This window comes from Python bivittatus, unplaced genomic scaffold (assembly GCF_059951505.1).
Source record: "Python bivittatus isolate LINGU-HERP-01145 unplaced genomic scaffold, Pbiv_v1 ctg000650_np1212, whole genome shotgun sequence".
Classification (NCBI taxonomy): Eukaryota; Metazoa; Chordata; class Lepidosauria; order Squamata; family Pythonidae; genus Python; species Python bivittatus.
In genome coordinates this window covers 2784375-2800987 of record NW_028277093.1, presented here as the reverse complement: position 1 = coordinate 2800987, position 16613 = coordinate 2784375, and the positions used below count along the sequence as shown (strand labels likewise).

The window sequence follows — 16613 nt, the reverse complement described above, 5'->3', positions numbered from 1 at the left end:
GTGAAGGGTTTGTTCTTCAAGGGACATAATCCAAGAGAAAGCAATGGTAAATGGTCCACCATTTTCCTCTCAGGGGGAAGTAGCATGCAGAGGTTGTTCACAAAACATGAGAGCTTTGTGTGTAATGTTCATTTCTTTGATTTGTATTTCATTTCTCTCTTTGGTGAGTACTCAAGTCAAATGAAGAACTCTCAATAACTGGAAATGGGAGAACTAAATTGAGAACTTGTCCCATGCCCACAAAAAACTCTAGCTTTTGGACTCTTCTTCATTCTCCAAGAAATGAGAGGATGACAGCTCATCACCATTGTGGAGGTGTGGCATAACATGTTACAGATAATGAAATGTCCTCACTTGCTAGAATCGGCTGGAAGTGAAACTACCAGAACAGATGTCCATACCTTTAACGGGCACACAGAAACTATTCTCCTGTTTCTTTCTGCCCATGATCACTTGGGCACCGAAAGCACAGGAGACCTAATAATAACTATTCTGGCAGAGGCCTCAATTTTACAGGGGACATTACTGTATTCTAATGGGTTTTGAAGGTGACAGAGCTCCACAAAGTTCCAAATTATTAGAACTCCCCCACTTGTACCTGCTCCTTATCATGTGAACATCAATGGAGAAGAATTTATGCTGTCACTAGTTTAAAAAGTCCATCAGAAGCTTTTGTGCTGCCTTCTGAATAGAGGAGAATGCCACTCCAGGAAAGCTTGCTCCACTGTAGGAAGAAAAAACGGCATGGAGGTCATCCAAGAATTTGGTGTGTAATGGTATCAATATCTCAATGACATGAAGCCATAGTTGTTTTCTTTGGTTTCCAGGGAAGCCACTCGATTTGAACCTTTAGCTGCATGACAGCTAATAAACTGAAGTGCAGAAGCCTTGATACCAGAACAGGGATTTGGCAGCTTTTAAATGGCATTCTTTTAGGAGACTCCAGCATCCAGCCTCTTTGTAAGGCCTAGAAAGCTACACAGTTGGGCTTGTTAGATCTTTGATGGGAGACCACCATGAAATCTCAGAGCTGCAGGCTAGATTGAGATGTTTAAAAGAAAAACAGTAGCATTTTCCACAGCCAGTTTTGTATGTGTGCCCAGGATGTATTTTGCAAAGTGTCAGAATGCTGTAAATCAGGCTACCAGATCTAGACTACAAAAATCCAAACTACTACTAGATGGCAGCATGTTATTTCTACCACGTTGAAGCCACCCAGTGGTGATCTAAGGTTTTGAAAGCCAGGGGTGGAAGCCCTACTTTAACTCTTGGCACTACTGACTGAGATCCCAGCCAAGAGTCTTGGAGATCCAGGACATCCCTTGGAAGTGCTGGGAACTGTGGGGAGCCCCAGAGAAGATGGATGCAACAGACCTATTTGAGAGGAAGCAGGAAAGCACCTTCATGCTACTCAAGTTGAGAGCAGTGGGGAATTCAGAGAAAGGGCCAGAGAGAAGATCCTGGAAGAAACCCTCACTTAGGACGTCTGGTACCAGCATGTCAGGGAGTTCTGCTACTAGGAGGCTCAGGCAACCTGAGGAGTTTGCAGCCACCTCCACCACCTTTGTGCTCAATGGCTGAAGCCAGAAAGACACACGAAGGCTCAGATGCTAGACCTGGTGGTCCTGGAGCAGTTCATGGCCATCCTGCCCATAGAAATTGAGAGCTGTGTTCAGGAGTGTGGAGCAGAGACCAGAACCCAGGCAATGGCCCTGGCAGAAGGCTTCCTCCTGGGTCAGGCAGAGGACAAAGAAAACAGATGAGAGAATATTTCATCCAGGAAGAAACCTTGTTCTTGATTTTGTGAAATCCCTCTGTACCTGGATTTGTGGAATTCCTAACATTGAGAGATTTCATATTGAGATTCCTCAAAAACGTCCTCCATCCCCATTTATGTAGAGGATGGACTGTTGGTGGTAGATGAGAATGCCACCTTTTCTAGTTGCCAGCTCCAAACTTGCCTTTCTTCCTCACTGGTGTTTGCATGCAGGGAATGTTCATGTATGTGGATGTGCAAGGTCCCAAGGTGAGGAGAGATCCACCAGATCCCTCTCTAGGGACACGCTTTTCAGAGCTGTCCCAGGAGAATCAAACAGAATGACTCACCAAGTAAGGAAGGATTACACAAGTAGCTTCAAACTGGATGAGTTTTTATTCAATACCTTCCCAGATATTATTAACCATTTTTTTAAAAAACTATCCTTCCGTCTCCTTTGTCTCACTCACAGGGGATGATGGTACAGCTTCTGTAGCACTTCTTGCTGTTGTTCAGTCATTAAGTCGTGTCCAACTCTTTGTGACCCCATGAACCATATTGTGCCAGGCCTTCCTGCCCTTCACTGCCTCCCTAGGTTTGCAGAGTTTCATGCTCATTGCTTCAGTAATGCTATCTAACCATCTCATCCTCTGCTGTCCCCCTTCTCCTTTTGCCTTCAATCTTTCCCAGCATCAGGGTCTTTTCCAAAGAGTTCTCTCTTCGCATTAGGTGGCCAAAGTATCTGAGCTTGAGCTTCATTATCAATCCTTCCAATGAGCAGCCAGAGTTGATTTCCTTTAAGACTGACTGGTTTGACCTCCTAGCAGTCCAGGGGACTCTTCAGAGTCTTCTCCAGCACCACAGTTCAAAGGCATCAATTCTTTGGCACTCAGCCTTCTTTATGGTCCAGCTCTCACAGCCATACATTACTATTGGAAAAACCATAGCTTTGACTATGCGGATCTTTGTCGGCAAGGTGATGTCTCTGCTTTTTACTATGCAATCTAGGTTTGCCATAGCTTTCCTCCCAAGGAGCAAACGTCTTTTAATTTCATGGCTGCAGTCTCCGTCTGCGGTGATCTTGGAGCCCAAATAAATGAAGTCTGTTACTGCTTCCATTTCTACCCCTTCTATTTGCCAGGAATTGATGGGTCCAGATGCCATGATCTTAGTTTTTTTAATGTTGAGTTTCAAGCCAGCTTTTGCACTCTCCTCTTTCACCCTCATCAAGAGGCTCTTTAGTTCTTCTTCACTTTCTGCCATTAGGGTGGTATTGACGGCATATCCGAGGTTGTTGATGTGTCAGGTCTACGATGTTCAAATCCCAACGAAGAAAAATCTCTTGAAACCTAGGTTAGGTTCAAAAAGAACTTCATTTATTGAGATGTACATGCAGCCTCAAAGCATTGCTGAAACTAAAAAGCCCACACATTCCACTCTACTTTTACCCACTTGTTCACCCCTCCTTCTCCTTGGCCAGTGCTGAGTTCTCATGTTGCTGCAACCTTGCACATTCCTGCCCCTAGATAACAGTCCATCTGTGTGAACGTTTCTTACCTTCCGTGCTCCCCCTTCCCCCTTACTAAACAAATGAGAGAAATGAAGCAAGCAACTACAAAGCTGATAGACTGATTGCTGGAGATTCTGACATGCATTTCTCCCTGCAATCTTAATTCCAGCTTGTGATTCTTCCAGCCTGGCATTTCTCATATAAGCCTGGCTGTACTCTGCATATAAGTTAAATAAGCAGGGTGACAGTATACAGCCTTGTCGTACTCCTTTCCCTATTTTGAACCAATCGGTTGTTCCGTGACCAGTTCTAACTGTTGCTTCTTGGCCCACATACAGATTTCTCAAGAGACAGGTAAGGTGGTCTGGTACCCCCATCTCTTTAAGAATTTGCCACAGTTTGTTGTGATCCACACAATCAAAGGCTTTTGCATAGTCAATGAAGCAGAAGTAGATATTTTTCTGGAACTCTCGTGCTTTCTCCATGATCCAACGAATGTTGGCGACTTGATCTCTAGTTCCTCTGCCTCTTCGAAACCCAGCTTGTACATCCGGTAGTTCTCGGTTCATGTATTGCTGAAGCCTAGCTTGTAGGATTTTGAGCATAACCTTGCTAGCATGTGAAATGAGTGCAATTGTGCAATAATTTGAGCATTCTTTGGCATTGCCCTTCTTTGGAATTGGAACGTAAACTGACCTTTTCCAATCCCGTGGCCACTGTTGCGTTTTCCAAACTTGCTGGCATATTGAGTGCAGCACTTTAGCAGCAGCATCTTTAATATTTTAAATAATTCAGCTGGAATACTGTCATCTCTGCTAGCTTTGTTGTTAGTAATGCTTCCGAAGGCTCACCTGACTTTGCTCTCTAGGAGGTTCGGCTCAAGGTCAGTGACCACAACCAGTGTGGACATCAGGGACATTAAGATCTTTCTTGTATAGTTCTTCTGTGTATTCTTGCCACCTCTTCTTAATCTTCTGCTTCTGTTAGGTCCCTGCCTTTTTTGTCCTTTATCATGCCCATCTTTGCACTAAATTCATGGAAGGCAGCACAAAATTTAGTCAGTCACTGCAATAGCCTTACTTATCATCAAACACTACACACTGGAGAGAAACCATATAAATACATGAAGCATGGAAAAAGCTTTAATGACTGGAGTACCCTTACTATCCATAAAATAATCCATACAGGGGACAAACCATATCAATGGACAGTGTGGAAAGAGATTGAAGCACAGTGATATCTAAACTTCCCATAGAAGGATCCATTCTGGAGAGAAACCATATAGTAATTGTATGGAGTGTGGAAAAAGCTTCAGTGACAGCCATTCCCTTACTTCCCATAAAAGCCTCCACACAGGAGAGAAGCCATTTAAGTGTATGGAACATGGAAAGAGCTTCAGGCAGAACAATAATCTTACCTCCCATAAAAGGATTCATTTAGTGCGAAAACCATACAAACGTATGGGGTGTGGAAAGGGTTTCAGTGACAGCTGCTTCCTTAGTTCCCACAAAAAGCTCCACACAAGACGGAAACCATATAAATGTATGGAGTGTGGAAGGAGCTTCGCGAGAATGGTAACCTTACTGCTTATAAAAAATCCACACAGGGGAGAAACCGTATAAATGCATGGAGTGTGGAAAGAACTTCAGATTGAGCAATGAGCTTATTCTGCAAAAGAGGATTCATAGAGGGGAGGAAACCTCATCAGCGGTCTCAGTGTGGAAAGAGCTTCAGCATCAACAGTAACCTTATTGCTCATAAAAGGATTCAGACGGGGGAAAAACCATACACATACATAGAGTGTGGTAAAAGCTTCAGCAGGAGGAGTTCCCTTGTTTTTCATAAATAAAATCACACCAGGGAGAAACCATATAAATTCTTTGATTCTGGAAAGAATTTCAAAGGCAGCACAAAATTTACTTTTCATAAAAGAAGTCACCCAGGAGAAAAACCATACAGATGCCTAGAATGTGGAAAGAGCTTCAACACAAGCATACTGCTCATAAAAGTATTCACACTCAAGAAAAACATATGCATGCCTGGTGTGTGGAAAAAGTTTCAAACACAATGATCAGCTTACCTCCCATTAAAGATTGCACACAGGAGACAAACCATATCAGTGCATGGAGTGTGGAAAGAGCTTCAGGTTGAGTCATGAGCTTACTTCACATAAAAGGATCCATATCCTTTTACATACAGGGGAGAAACCATATCAATGCACAGTGTGGAAAGAGTTTTAGTAAAAGCAGTTACCTTAATTACCATAAGAATCCACACTGGGGGAAAAACCTTATCAATGTTTGCAATATGGAAAGAGCTTCAGTACAAGCAGTAACCTTATTTTGCATAAAAGGATTAACACAGGGGAGAAACCATATCAATGCACAGGGTGTGGAAAGATTCAGTCAGAGGATGTCCCTTACTTTTCATAAAAGGTCCCACACAGGGAGAAGCCCTATAAATGCATGGAATGCAGAAAGGAGTTCAACAGAAGTGATAATCTTACTTTCCATAGAAGAATCCATACAGGAAAGAAACCATATAAAGATAGAATGTGGAAAGAACTTTAAACAGAGTGGCCAACCTCTCATAAAATAATCCATACTAGACAGCCATAGAAATGTATGAAACATGGAATGATCTGCACAAAGAGAGATTTCCTTCTTTCATTCCATCGAGACGCTGTATAAATCCTGGGAATGTACAAAGAGGCTCAAAAACACTGAACTTGCTTCATATAAAAGGAGAAATCATATGCATGCCTGGAGTGTAGATAGAGCTTCAGCTTCACAAACTGCATACAGGTACTTGTGATAGGTACCTCCAGACAGAAGATAAACTATAGAAATGGATGGAATGTGCAGAAAACCCAAGTAGAACCATTCCTTTAGTTCTCCTAAAAGCATCCAGAGGACTCTTACATATGCATTCCAAGTGCAGAAAGAGCTTCATCAAGCCTTACTTCCCACAAAATTGGAACTGGTTACGCCTTTCCTAGCCAAAACTCCATTCGCACATATTTTTTCTTCAGTCAGTTCTGTCCTTTTATTACCTCAAGATAATTCTCCTTATAATCTCAGGAGACCCTTTAGTTTTGATGGCTTGTATTTCATATTTCTGAGAATTGTTTAATTGTTCTCTAGCCCTTCATGAACTACGTGTTTCTCTTCACACTTACTTATATTAAAATAGCTTTATATTTCTGCTCCAAAATGTAGCTGCCACCTCTCTCCCTAGCAAGCTTCGCTTTTCTCCAAGGTTTCCTCCTCCACCCCTGAATTTCCCCACATTTCTGCATTTCCGGAGGCAAATGTCCCAGAACCTGATGTTTTTGAGCGGGATTCCCACTTGGGACTTCGACGTCTTTCACTGTCCTTGACTTGTCTTTCCGTCAGGACCTCCATTTTGCTCTCCCTCAGCGTCTCCACAGGTACCACAGCCGCCACCGCTAATCCCCTCAGAGCAGGGGCTGTTCCTCAGCAAGAGGGTCTGCGAGTATCTTCGATCCAATAGCTGGACGGGGCTGCCCTTGAGAAGACCTGTGGGGCGGCATCCCTCAGCCCCACCCTCGCTTCACCAGGAGGAGAAGAGCGCCTCTGCCCACTTCGCCTCTTCCTCACGGGCAGGGAGGGCTCTTAGCTCCGCCCCTCCGACCGTTTCTGTCCCAGAGGTCCACGAGACGCGCCCAAGAACCGCTTCCCGCGGGAATCCGCCAGGGCGGCTAAGGAGCGAGCGGGCGGGCGGGCGGACGGGCAGGCGGGGAGGGCCAGCGCAACCTCGGCACGGCCTTTCTGCGGAGAGGCCCTCGCTCCCTTTAGCCCTCGGGGGCCCTGGGGAGGGCGGGCGGCCCGGAGCCCTGGCTGTCAGCGAGGTCCGGCCCCGCCGCGCTCGGGGGCTGCGAGGAGAGCGGGGCGCGGATCCTCCTCGTTGCGCGCCTCTTGCGCAGCCTCAGGCAGACCCGCCTCTGCCCTGCGGACACCAGGCAGGGAAGCCCCTTCTGTCTTCCCGGTTTGCCTCCGGAGGTTCCCGAGAGGCTGAAGGCGCTTCCTGAGCCCAGGGTAGACGAAGGGGGGGGGGCGGGGTGCTTTTCTCGCGGAAGCCCCAGCTGCAAATGGGGGGCGAGGGCGAGGAGGCCATGGTCAGGTCCCCGCCTGCCCCAGCTCCGCCCGGCTGTTTCCCTGCAAGCCCCGGCGAGGCTCACGAAAGCCTGCCCTGCTCCGCGCCTCTCTTCGGCCCGGAGGCAGCCTCGGACTGCTGGCCCGGGACCCGGGGCCTGATCTTGGCGTTTAATAAAGTGGTTAGTTGCAAAAAGGTTCAAGCAGACTCCTGAATTCTTGTCACACACGTTGGGTGTGCGATGGCAGGGTAGGATGGTGTGGAGGGCAGCGGACAGGCCTTGAAGGACAGGAGGAAGAGGCGAAGTGGGCAGAGGCGCTCTTCTCCTCCTGGTGAAACGACGGTGGTGCTGAGGGATGCCGCCCCACAGGTCTTCTCGAGAGGAGCCCAGTCCAGCTACTGGATCGAAGATACTCGCAAAATTCTGCGGTCGGATAAACGGGCGGCCCTGCCTGAGAAAGAAACTTGAGCAAACGTGTCCTACACGCCTCTCCCCATTTGACACAAAGATGGGCGGTGGAAGCACGTTCAGACGGCCAGATTCTGGTCCTACAGCTGGACAATAAAAGCAGTACTGACCTTCCTGGCGTTGGCTTCCTAGCCTGGTCTTCCTTGACAAGCCAAGAGATGGAGTAGGAAAAAATGGCTGCTCTTGGCAAGGCTGAAGGAGGAAAACAAGGGAACGAAGTGCCTGGAGAGGATCAAGGAGATAACCGCAAGACCTCTGGAAGGCCTGCACTTTGTTACTGGAAACAGGTCGCAAGGCAGGGTCTCGCCTGAGTTGATGCCACCCGTGCGTCAGATAGATTCATATGCAATGGGGTGTATTTGGGACATTTTTGCAACCGCTTACCCCAAGTATCGAAACGAAGGTGAGGATTCCGCCCTCAAATACCTTCATTTGTAAGACTGACTTGAAAATGAACAGTTGAGCAGGGACACAGCTGTGAGCGCCAGGTCTCTGCTGGAATGCTAGCTGGGTGATTGTGAGGCCACCTATGGAAGACAGATAAGCTTTCTGCCAACCCTTTCCACAGGGTTGCCCCTTCCGCACCGAGGACTGAAACTGCTCCACGTGCCATTTTTCCACGGTGCGCTTCCTCCAGAAGATCGCGTCTCTCGGCGCCTTTCCCGCTCAGCAAGTTCACTTCCTACAGCATCCGTGCGCTGTTCTGAGAGGCAGCGTTTGATTGCGAAAGGCGTCTGGTGGCCGCTCTCGTCCGATTTCCGCGCGGTCTGCAGCTTGAGTTCCTCAAGAGCAGCGGGCGGGCGGGCGGCGGTGCGCCGGGGATGGTTTTCCGCGAGGAGGAGGAAAGCCCCGCCGGGCGTCCCCCACTCAGGCTCCGGCGACTCCTCTCCTCGCCAGCGTCCCGGGCACCCACCCGCCCGCAGGCAGCGCCCGCCAGAGGGCGCCCTCTCGCAACGCGCCGCCGGGCTTCCGGGTGCAGCCGAGAGGCGACGGGGAGCTTCTGCTCCGCGCAGCGCCTCGCCCGCGGTTTGCAGCGGAGGCCGGAAGCGGCCGTTCCCACGCCGAGGGCGCCTCTGCAGCGAGCGGCGCGCCCGCCGGCCGAAGCCCGGGCCGAGCCTGGAACAAAGCGGGGCGGAAGACCCTTCCGGGAGGGAGCTGCGCGCCTCTCTTGGGCAGCGGAGCCCGGGCGAGGGGCAGCCTCGGGGCGGACTCGCGTTTTCCTGCTGGCGCCAGCCAAAAAATCCCCTCCTTCCTTCCTTCCTTCCTTCCTTCCTATGAAAGAAAGAAAGAAAGAAAGAAAGTTCCTGTCAGTGCCTTGGACTCTTGGCTCTCTCCTCGTTCTCCTCTCGGCCTGGAAACTGAGCGCCCTTCCCGCTGAATGGAAAGAATCTAGTCGTCCAGGGGACGGAGAGATCCCTCGTCCGCCAAGATGGCTGAAGGGGGCTCTCCTTGCCGTTCTGCTCCCCCGCGTGAAAGTTGCTTTGCAGGTTCAGGGGAGCCTCTGGATTTCTTTGGAGAAGCAGCAAGACCCAGGCCGAACCTTCCGGAAGAAGCAGCCCCCCGTTGGGCCGTCCAGGGCTGCCCTTTCAGGGAGCTCTGCCGCCAGGAGGCTGAGGGACTCCGAGGAGGATGCGGCCGACTCCACCACCTGTACGGTCGGTGGATGAGGCAGGAAGGGCGCGGGAAAGCTCAGATGCTGGGCCTGGTGGTCCTGGAGCAGTCCCCGGCCATCCTGCCCCCAGAGATGGAGAGCTGGGTCTGGAAGCGCGGAGCAGAGACCAGCTCCCAGGCGGTGGCCCTGGCCGAAGGCTTCCTCCCGAGCCGTGCGGAGCAGAAGATACAGCGAAAGCGGCAGGTGAGACCATAAAAGCAACATGAATGAATTCTTAAATGTTTCCATTCTAATATATTCAGCAGGATTTTAATAAAATTGCATCTTTGTTAGATAAATGCTTCCATCCTCCCTCACCCTGATTATTTCCAAGGACTTGTAAGAAGCCCAGTCCCTTCTTCCAGAGGGGCTGTAAAGTTGGGGCAGGGGGCAGTGATGTTCTCTTTTCTCTTGGCTCCTATTTCAGGTTCAAGAGCTCTTCATGGAGGTGGCCACCCAAGCGCCTAAAGCATTAGGGGATGTGTCATATGCCCCTCAGAAACCCGTCTTGGGGGGGATCTCCCAGGAGGACCCATCTCAGATCCCACCATCAGGTAAAAGAGCATTCCTTTTCATGTATTGGAGTCCTCAGGAGTATGCACTGCCTGAACTCTTCTTATTCATGAGTTTCTTTTACAGGAGTACCTTAGATCTGCGTGCAAGACTGGCCTTTGTGCGTAGTTTTCTTCCAGCTGTTTTTAAAACAAGCATTTCCTCCGCTTTTATCTCACTCTCAGAAAATGGAACAACAGTGATCATGCCGGTGGAAACATCCCCTCTTTGTGGTAGAGCAGAAACAGCGGTTGTACTTCCAGCTCAGGTAGGGGGAAGATCCCTGCCTCCCAAAGTGAAACATGATTTATTCAAGGAGCATGAAACTGTTTCCATAATGGTCCATTTCCAGAGCTAGTTGATTAGCTCCCATCTAACCAGTTTTTCAGAACATAACCAGTCTCCCAATGTTAAAATGTCATATAGGAGTATCCCAATACTTGCTCGATGAAGGAACCTTGCAGGAAGTATTGGAGTCTGAGTTGCACCCTAACCTTGTCTCAGGAGTTGACTATATTAGGCTTGCTACCACTGAATGGGACTGAAGGTCCTACAGAGTCAGCAAAATTGGTCGTTAGGATAGAGAATTTGCAAATACTTTCTGGAACTGTACATTAACAAAGAATGCTTTTGTACTTCAGGTTCCCGTGTACTTTGAAGATGTAACTGTGTTTTTCTCTGAGGAGGAGTGGGCTCTGCTGGATTTTGACCAAAAAACTCTGTACAGAGAAGTCATGCTGGAAAATGCTAAGAATGTGGACTCTATGGGTAAGGGATCCCTTTTGCTCTGGGTTCCAATAAGTGGGGAAGTTATTTTCTGGTCAAAAATAACCAGCTTATGAATTTCTCAAAGGAGGTTCAGGTCTGTACTTTTTCAGCAGAGGACTGAAAAAACCGTGCATTACGCCTAGAGCCGCATATGTGAGATTGGTGGCTATATAAATCAAAATAATAATAATAATATTAATAATAATAATTGCTTCTCCCACTTGTTCCAGTAGGAAGGGCTAACATTTTCATGTTGTCTCCAGAAAGAGGAACAAGTACCTTCCCAGACAGTTTCCAATCCTCCTCATCTGGGTTTGCAGGTTCCCTTAGAAGCTCCTTTTGCATTGCTGTTTTTCTGTCTATAATGATAGCTTTGAAAATCCTGTGTTGCTGATAACCTGTGCATCAACGCTTAATTTAGGATTTCCAGGACAGATATTAAAGAACGAGAACTAACCCCAGAGAGAAACTTTATTAAGAAATTATAAATCCATCCCCAAATAGCCGGCTGAGCCCAAACAGCGAGGATGGTCTATGGAATTCAACCCATGAGGAAGCCTTGTTTGCAGGGCAAATCTTATATCCCTTTTTCCCCACTCCCCAAACCTTTGGAATCCTCACCCTGGTGCTGGGATGATTAGCAAGAACGAAATTAGTATTTCTATTTAAATTTATTGTGAAGCAAGAGATTACAAGTGATTAAACAGGCACACAGTAGAGAATAGACATTGAGAGGAATGTGCTAGCTCTGGCTGTTGGCTTAGTGCACTTTAAGAGATGAAAAAGCCCTCAGTTATGAAACTGATTAAGTTCTGGTCAGTTTCCAACAACAGCACAGGGAGGGTTCTGATCAACTAATTAAGGTCACAGAGCTGAGCTTGTTAACTGGTTAGCACTTATTAAAGAAGCCTGGGCTGGAGAGAGAAGCTGCTCAGGTAGAGAAAGCTTATTTAAGCAATATCTGGGTGGGGCGGAGGAGAAAAAAGGGTTAGGCACAGGATATCCTGATTCTCCCACTGTTTATCTCAAAGGTGTTACTGCTAGTAAAGAGTTCTCTGTGTGGCTGCCAACAAATGCAGGGACAGCTAAGGATGAAGCAACACTCTTGCAGTGCAGACCTCTTTTTTTCAAGGGAGGGCAACCTCATCTCAAACATGCTGAATCCCAGTACCTAAATCCAGTTTCCTTGTAGAAACACTACCTCCATTTTCTCTTGATTTATTTTCAACTTGTCTTCCCTCACAGTTGAACCTAAATGCTAAGAAGTAATAAAACGGGTGATATCCCACTCCAGAATTCTAAATGCTCCTCCCCATAGGTTTCCTATGGACACTGAATGGCTGGGGAAAAAATAATGGAGTCCTGTGGGACATCATACCTCAGTTGCCTCCAAGCAGTCCAACATTCTGGAGATAACCTCACAGGAAAGATCAGAGATGTAGGAAACAATGCCCCAGACATATTCCCAGGACCATGCAGCCTAGAGGGAAAAATCTTGGTACAGTAGTGTTGAGATAAAAAATGTGGCTAATATGATGTAATGGCGCCTTCACTTTGTGCCTTAAACATCTCATGAATTTTCTCCTTTCTTTCTTTTCATTCAAAACAGTTGACAGGCAGGACACTGAGGATTATAAAGAATCAGGTGTGAAATCCTTGCAAAGAACTGAAAGTGGAGAAGGGATATTGGACAATCAAGTGGAGCCAAAGATGCCTGAGGAAAATCAGTTGAACAATAGGATGGAGAAATTCTCTATTTTCTATAAAGAGAAGCAACGTGAATGCAGAGAACATGGAAAAAATAATGTTTTGAATCTCTGTCTTGCTTTACATCAAAGGATCGAGATAGAAAAACCATACAAATGTCCAAAGAGTGAGAAAAGCTTTAACGAGAGCAGTACTTTTAATACCCATAAAACAATCCATAGAGTGGAGAAGTCATATAAATGCACAGAGTGCAGAAAAAGTTTCTATACAAGTAATGATCTTACTTTGCATAAAAAGACCCACCCCAAAGAAAACCATATAAATCCATGGAATGCGGAAAGAGGTTCAATACAAGTATTGATCTTAATTCCCATCAAAGGATCCACACAGGGGCGAAGCCATATAAATGCATGGACTGTGGAAAGAGCTTCACCACAAGTGGTTCCCTTATTTCCCATAAAAGAATCCACACTGGGGAGAAACCATATAAGTGCATGGACTGTGGAAAGAGTTTCACTATGAGCAGTAACCTTACTTCCCATCAAAGGATCCATTCAGGGGAGAAACCATATCAATGCATGGAGTGTGGAAAAAACTTCAGAATGAGCAGTAATCTTACTTCCCATCAAAGGATCCACTCAGGGGAGAAACCATATCAATGCATAGAGTGCACAAAGAGCTTCAGAGACATGAGTTCCTTTACTTCACATAAAAGGTTCCATACAGGAGAGAAACCATATAAATGTATGGATTGTGGAAAGAGCTTCACCACAAGTGGTTCCCTTACTTCTCATAAAAGGAACCATACGGGGGAGAAACCATATAAGTGCACGGAATGTGGAAAGAGTTTCAGTCAGAGCACTTCCCTTACTTACCATGAAAGGATCCATACAGGGATGAAACCATATCAGTGCATGGAGTGCGGAAAGAGATTCAGTACAAGCAGCCATCTCATTTCCCATAAAAGGATCCACACGGGGGAGAAACCATTTAAGTGCATGGAGTGTGGAAAGAGCTTTACAATGAGACGTGGTCTTACTTCCCATGAAAGGATCCACACAGGAGAGAAACCATATCAATGCAGGGAGTGTGGAAAGAGCTTTAGAATTAGGAGTGATCTTATGTCCCATAAAAGGATCCACACGGGGGAGAAACCATACAAGTGCATGGAGTGTGGAAAAAGCTTCAGTAGGAGTGGTAATCTTACTTCTCATAAAAGGATCCATACAGGGGAGAAACCATATAAATGCATGGAATGTGGGAAGAGTTTTAGCCAGAGTACTTCGCTTACTTCCCATGAAAGGATCCATACAGGGATGAAACCATATCAATGCATGGAGTGCAGAAAGAGATTCAGTACGAGCAGTGAACTCATTTCCCATAAAAGAATCCACACAGGGGAGAAACCTTATCAGTGCATGGACTGTGGAAAGAGTTTTAGAGACTTGAGTTCCTTTATTTCTCATAAAAGGTTCCACACAGGGGAGAAGCCATATAAATGCATGGAGTGTGGAAAGAGCTTTACTAATAGTAGTCAACTTACCACCCATAACAGGATCCACACAGGGGAGAAACCATATCAATGCACAGAGTGTGGAAGGAGCTTCACCACTAGTGGTTCCCTTACTTCCCATAAAAGGATCCACACGGGGGAGAAACCATATAAGTGCATGGAATGTGGGAAGAGTTTCAGCCAGAGCGCTTCTCTTTGTTCCCATGAAAGGATCCATACAGGGATGAAACCATATCAGTGCATGGACTGTGGAGTGAACTTCACTCAAAGCAGTCATCTTTCTTCCCATAAGAGGATCCATTCAGGAGAGAAACCGTATAAATGCACAGACTGCGAAAAGAGCTTTTACACGAGCAGTTCCCTGATTTCACATAAGAGGATACACTCTGGTGAGAAGCCATATCAATGCAGGGACTGTGGAAAGAGTTTCAATACAAGCAGTTCCCTGATATCACATAAGAGGACCCACTCTGGGGAGAAGCCATATCAATGCACAGACTGTGGAAAGAGTTTCAGTACAAGCAGTTCCCTTACTTCACATAGGAGGATCCACACGGGAGAGAAACCATATCAGTGCAAAGAGTGTGGAAAGAGTTTCAGTCAGAGCACTTCCCTCTCTTTTCATAAAAGGATCCACACAAGGGAGAACCCACTTGCCAACATATAATATGGAATGAGCCTCATCCAGAGTATTGAATTTCTTGTTAAAGGAGTCATGAGGGAAAGGCCATATATATGCATGCAGTGTGGAAAGAACTTAAGTGATTCCATTTGATCATCATGCCAACATGGAAAGGAATTGGATTATGTTTAGAGGAAATGAAAGTGAAGGAAGAGGAAGGGAGGGGATAAGATGGGTGGGCCAAATGAAGGAATTACAGGAAAGTGTATTGTCGAAGGCTTTCACAGCCAGAATACGATGGCTGGTGTGGGTCTTCCAGGCTGTGTGGCCGTGTTCTGGAAGTTTTGTTTCCTAACGTTTCGCCAGCATCTGTGACCGGCATCTTCAGAGGGCAGGAGCACAGATAGGAGCAGTTCTCTCTGTGCCCAGACTGCTCCTGTCTGTGCTCCTGCCCTCTGAAGATGCCGGTCACAGATGCTGGCGAAACGTTAGGAAACAAAACTTCCAGAACACGGCCACACAGCCCGGAAGACCCACACCAGCCAATTATAGGAAAGCTTTGGAAGAGCTTCAAGTTACAGGAGGGAGGCCAAGATCTTGTCTGTGTAATAGGTATAGTGTAGCTGGACTTGATGTCATCTAGCTAAGCAAATGCCTCAAATATAATCTCATCTGCAGCGAGATATTAGGGTTACCCAGATTGTTGTTAAACCAGATTTTTATTGGAAGACTGGTTTATCCCTGCTTTTCTGCAGAAATTTAACTTTCTCTAAGGTCTAAGGTGGATTTCTCTCTCTTTTCTTTCTTTCTATATCCACTTATCACCTCTTCGGGTCCTACACCTTCAATTCTATTCCTCTCCATTTCCCCCCACCCCCATATCCAGTAAAACTACCCCTTCCCCAATTTCTTGTATTTTTGTTGTCGCTGTTGGAGGATGGAAAGGGAATGTTTGGGTATGAGATATTATGGTTGGTGCATATAAATAACATTGTTTGCTTATTTTAATGGCAATTACATTTTATTAAATTTTATTTACATTATTTCTGTTCTGGGCCTGTCTTTTTTGGAGCGTGACTTTTGACAGTCATACAAACAGATATGTGAGCTGTCCCCACATTTATTGGGAGGGCAGTAATAACCCATAATTGGATATGTAATTGGAGACTCAACCTTGGTCAACCACTTAATCCTCAGAAACCACTGGGAGAAAATACAATGGCTGTTAGTTTTCTTGATAAGCCATGACTTGGCCAAGCCTGTCTATGATACTGGAGTGTTCAAGATAGTGAAAACAAAAGTGATTGTGAGGAATTTGAGAAGAATCTCTTTAAATATAGCCAACTCAGTGGCCAGCGCAGTTCCCTTGAAGAACATTGAAGGTGACATGTACTGGGGCATAACTTCCTAATTTGATATCCACATTGTTGAGGCCTGAACTGTACTTAGGTAGGGGAAAGATCTTGCTTCATAATGTAGACCTCAATGGAGCCATTCACTCACTATATGACAGTTGAGAAAAAGACAAATCCCATGTTAGGGATCAGTAGGAAAGGAATAGAAATAAAAGAGCTGATACCATTATTCCCTTCTACGTTTTATTTGCATTTTGAATATTGTATATAGTTCCAGTCATTCCATTTGGAAAAGGATATAAAAGAGATGGACAAAGTTCAAAAGCAGCAGTGCATGCAGTGTCAACTGAGCACACAAGACATGGAAATCTCTTCAATAGCTTTATTCTGTACAGGAAAAAAGGCACTTGGGATTTTTTTCCCCCCAAAGAAAGCACACGCACCCTTGGGGTGAGTTCCTTTTATACAGTTCTAACAAAGCACATCCTCTCTTGGGGTGGGTTCTTACAGAAAAACTAAACTAAAGAAAAACAAAGTCATAATTCATTAGTGCACTAATCACAGCCAAGTTAGATGTCATACTGCTCTCTTATT

The 16613-nt window shown here is 46.2% G+C and overlaps 2 protein-coding genes and 1 pseudogene across 2 annotated transcripts; all 3 read left to right on the top strand.

The window, feature by feature from the left end:
• The first annotated feature begins 4510 nt into the window (after positions 1 to 4510).
• On the top strand, positions 4511 to 5986 carry LOC148214510 (uncharacterized; annotated as a pseudogene).
• A 2645-nt stretch (positions 5987 to 8631) lies between these two features.
• On the top strand, positions 8632 to 14900 carry LOC148214508 (uncharacterized). The gene is made up of 5 exons (XM_088151253.1): positions 8632 to 9706; positions 9930 to 10056; positions 10240 to 10322; positions 10696 to 10822; positions 12432 to 14900. Exon 5 carries the CDS (start codon positions 12856 to 12858, stop codon positions 14707 to 14709), a length of 1854 nt encoding a protein of 617 aa, XP_088007379.1. The 5' UTR covers positions 8632 to 9706; positions 9930 to 10056; positions 10240 to 10322; positions 10696 to 10822; positions 12432 to 12855; the 3' UTR covers positions 14710 to 14900.
• On the top strand, positions 9281 to 11278 carry LOC148214509 (zinc finger protein 202-like). Its single transcript, XM_088151211.1, has 5 exons — positions 9281 to 9706; positions 9930 to 10056; positions 10240 to 10322; positions 10696 to 10822; positions 11244 to 11278. The coding sequence occupies exons 1-5, from the start codon at positions 9281 to 9283 to the stop codon at positions 11276 to 11278; spliced, it is 798 nt and encodes a 265-aa protein (XP_088007337.1).
• Positions 14901 to 16613: the final 1713 nt, after the last annotated feature.

Excerpts from the sequence above, each read along its gene's own strand:
- LOC148214509 (XM_088151211.1), top strand. The coding sequence starts at position 9,281 with ATGGCTGAAGGGGGCTCTCCTTGCCGTTCTGCTCCCCCGCGTGAAAGT. Across the intron at positions 9,707-9,929 it reads AGATACAGCGAAAGCGGCAG|GTTCAAGAGCTCTTCATGGA; the intron begins GTGAGACCATAA and ends CTCCTATTTCAG. Across the intron at positions 10,323-10,695 it reads CGGTTGTACTTCCAGCTCAG|GTTCCCGTGTACTTTGAAGA; the intron begins GTAGGGGGAAGA and ends TTTGTACTTCAG.
- LOC148214508 (XM_088151253.1), top strand. The coding sequence starts at position 12,856 with ATGGAATGCGGAAAGAGGTTCAATACAAGTATTGATCTTAATTCCCAT.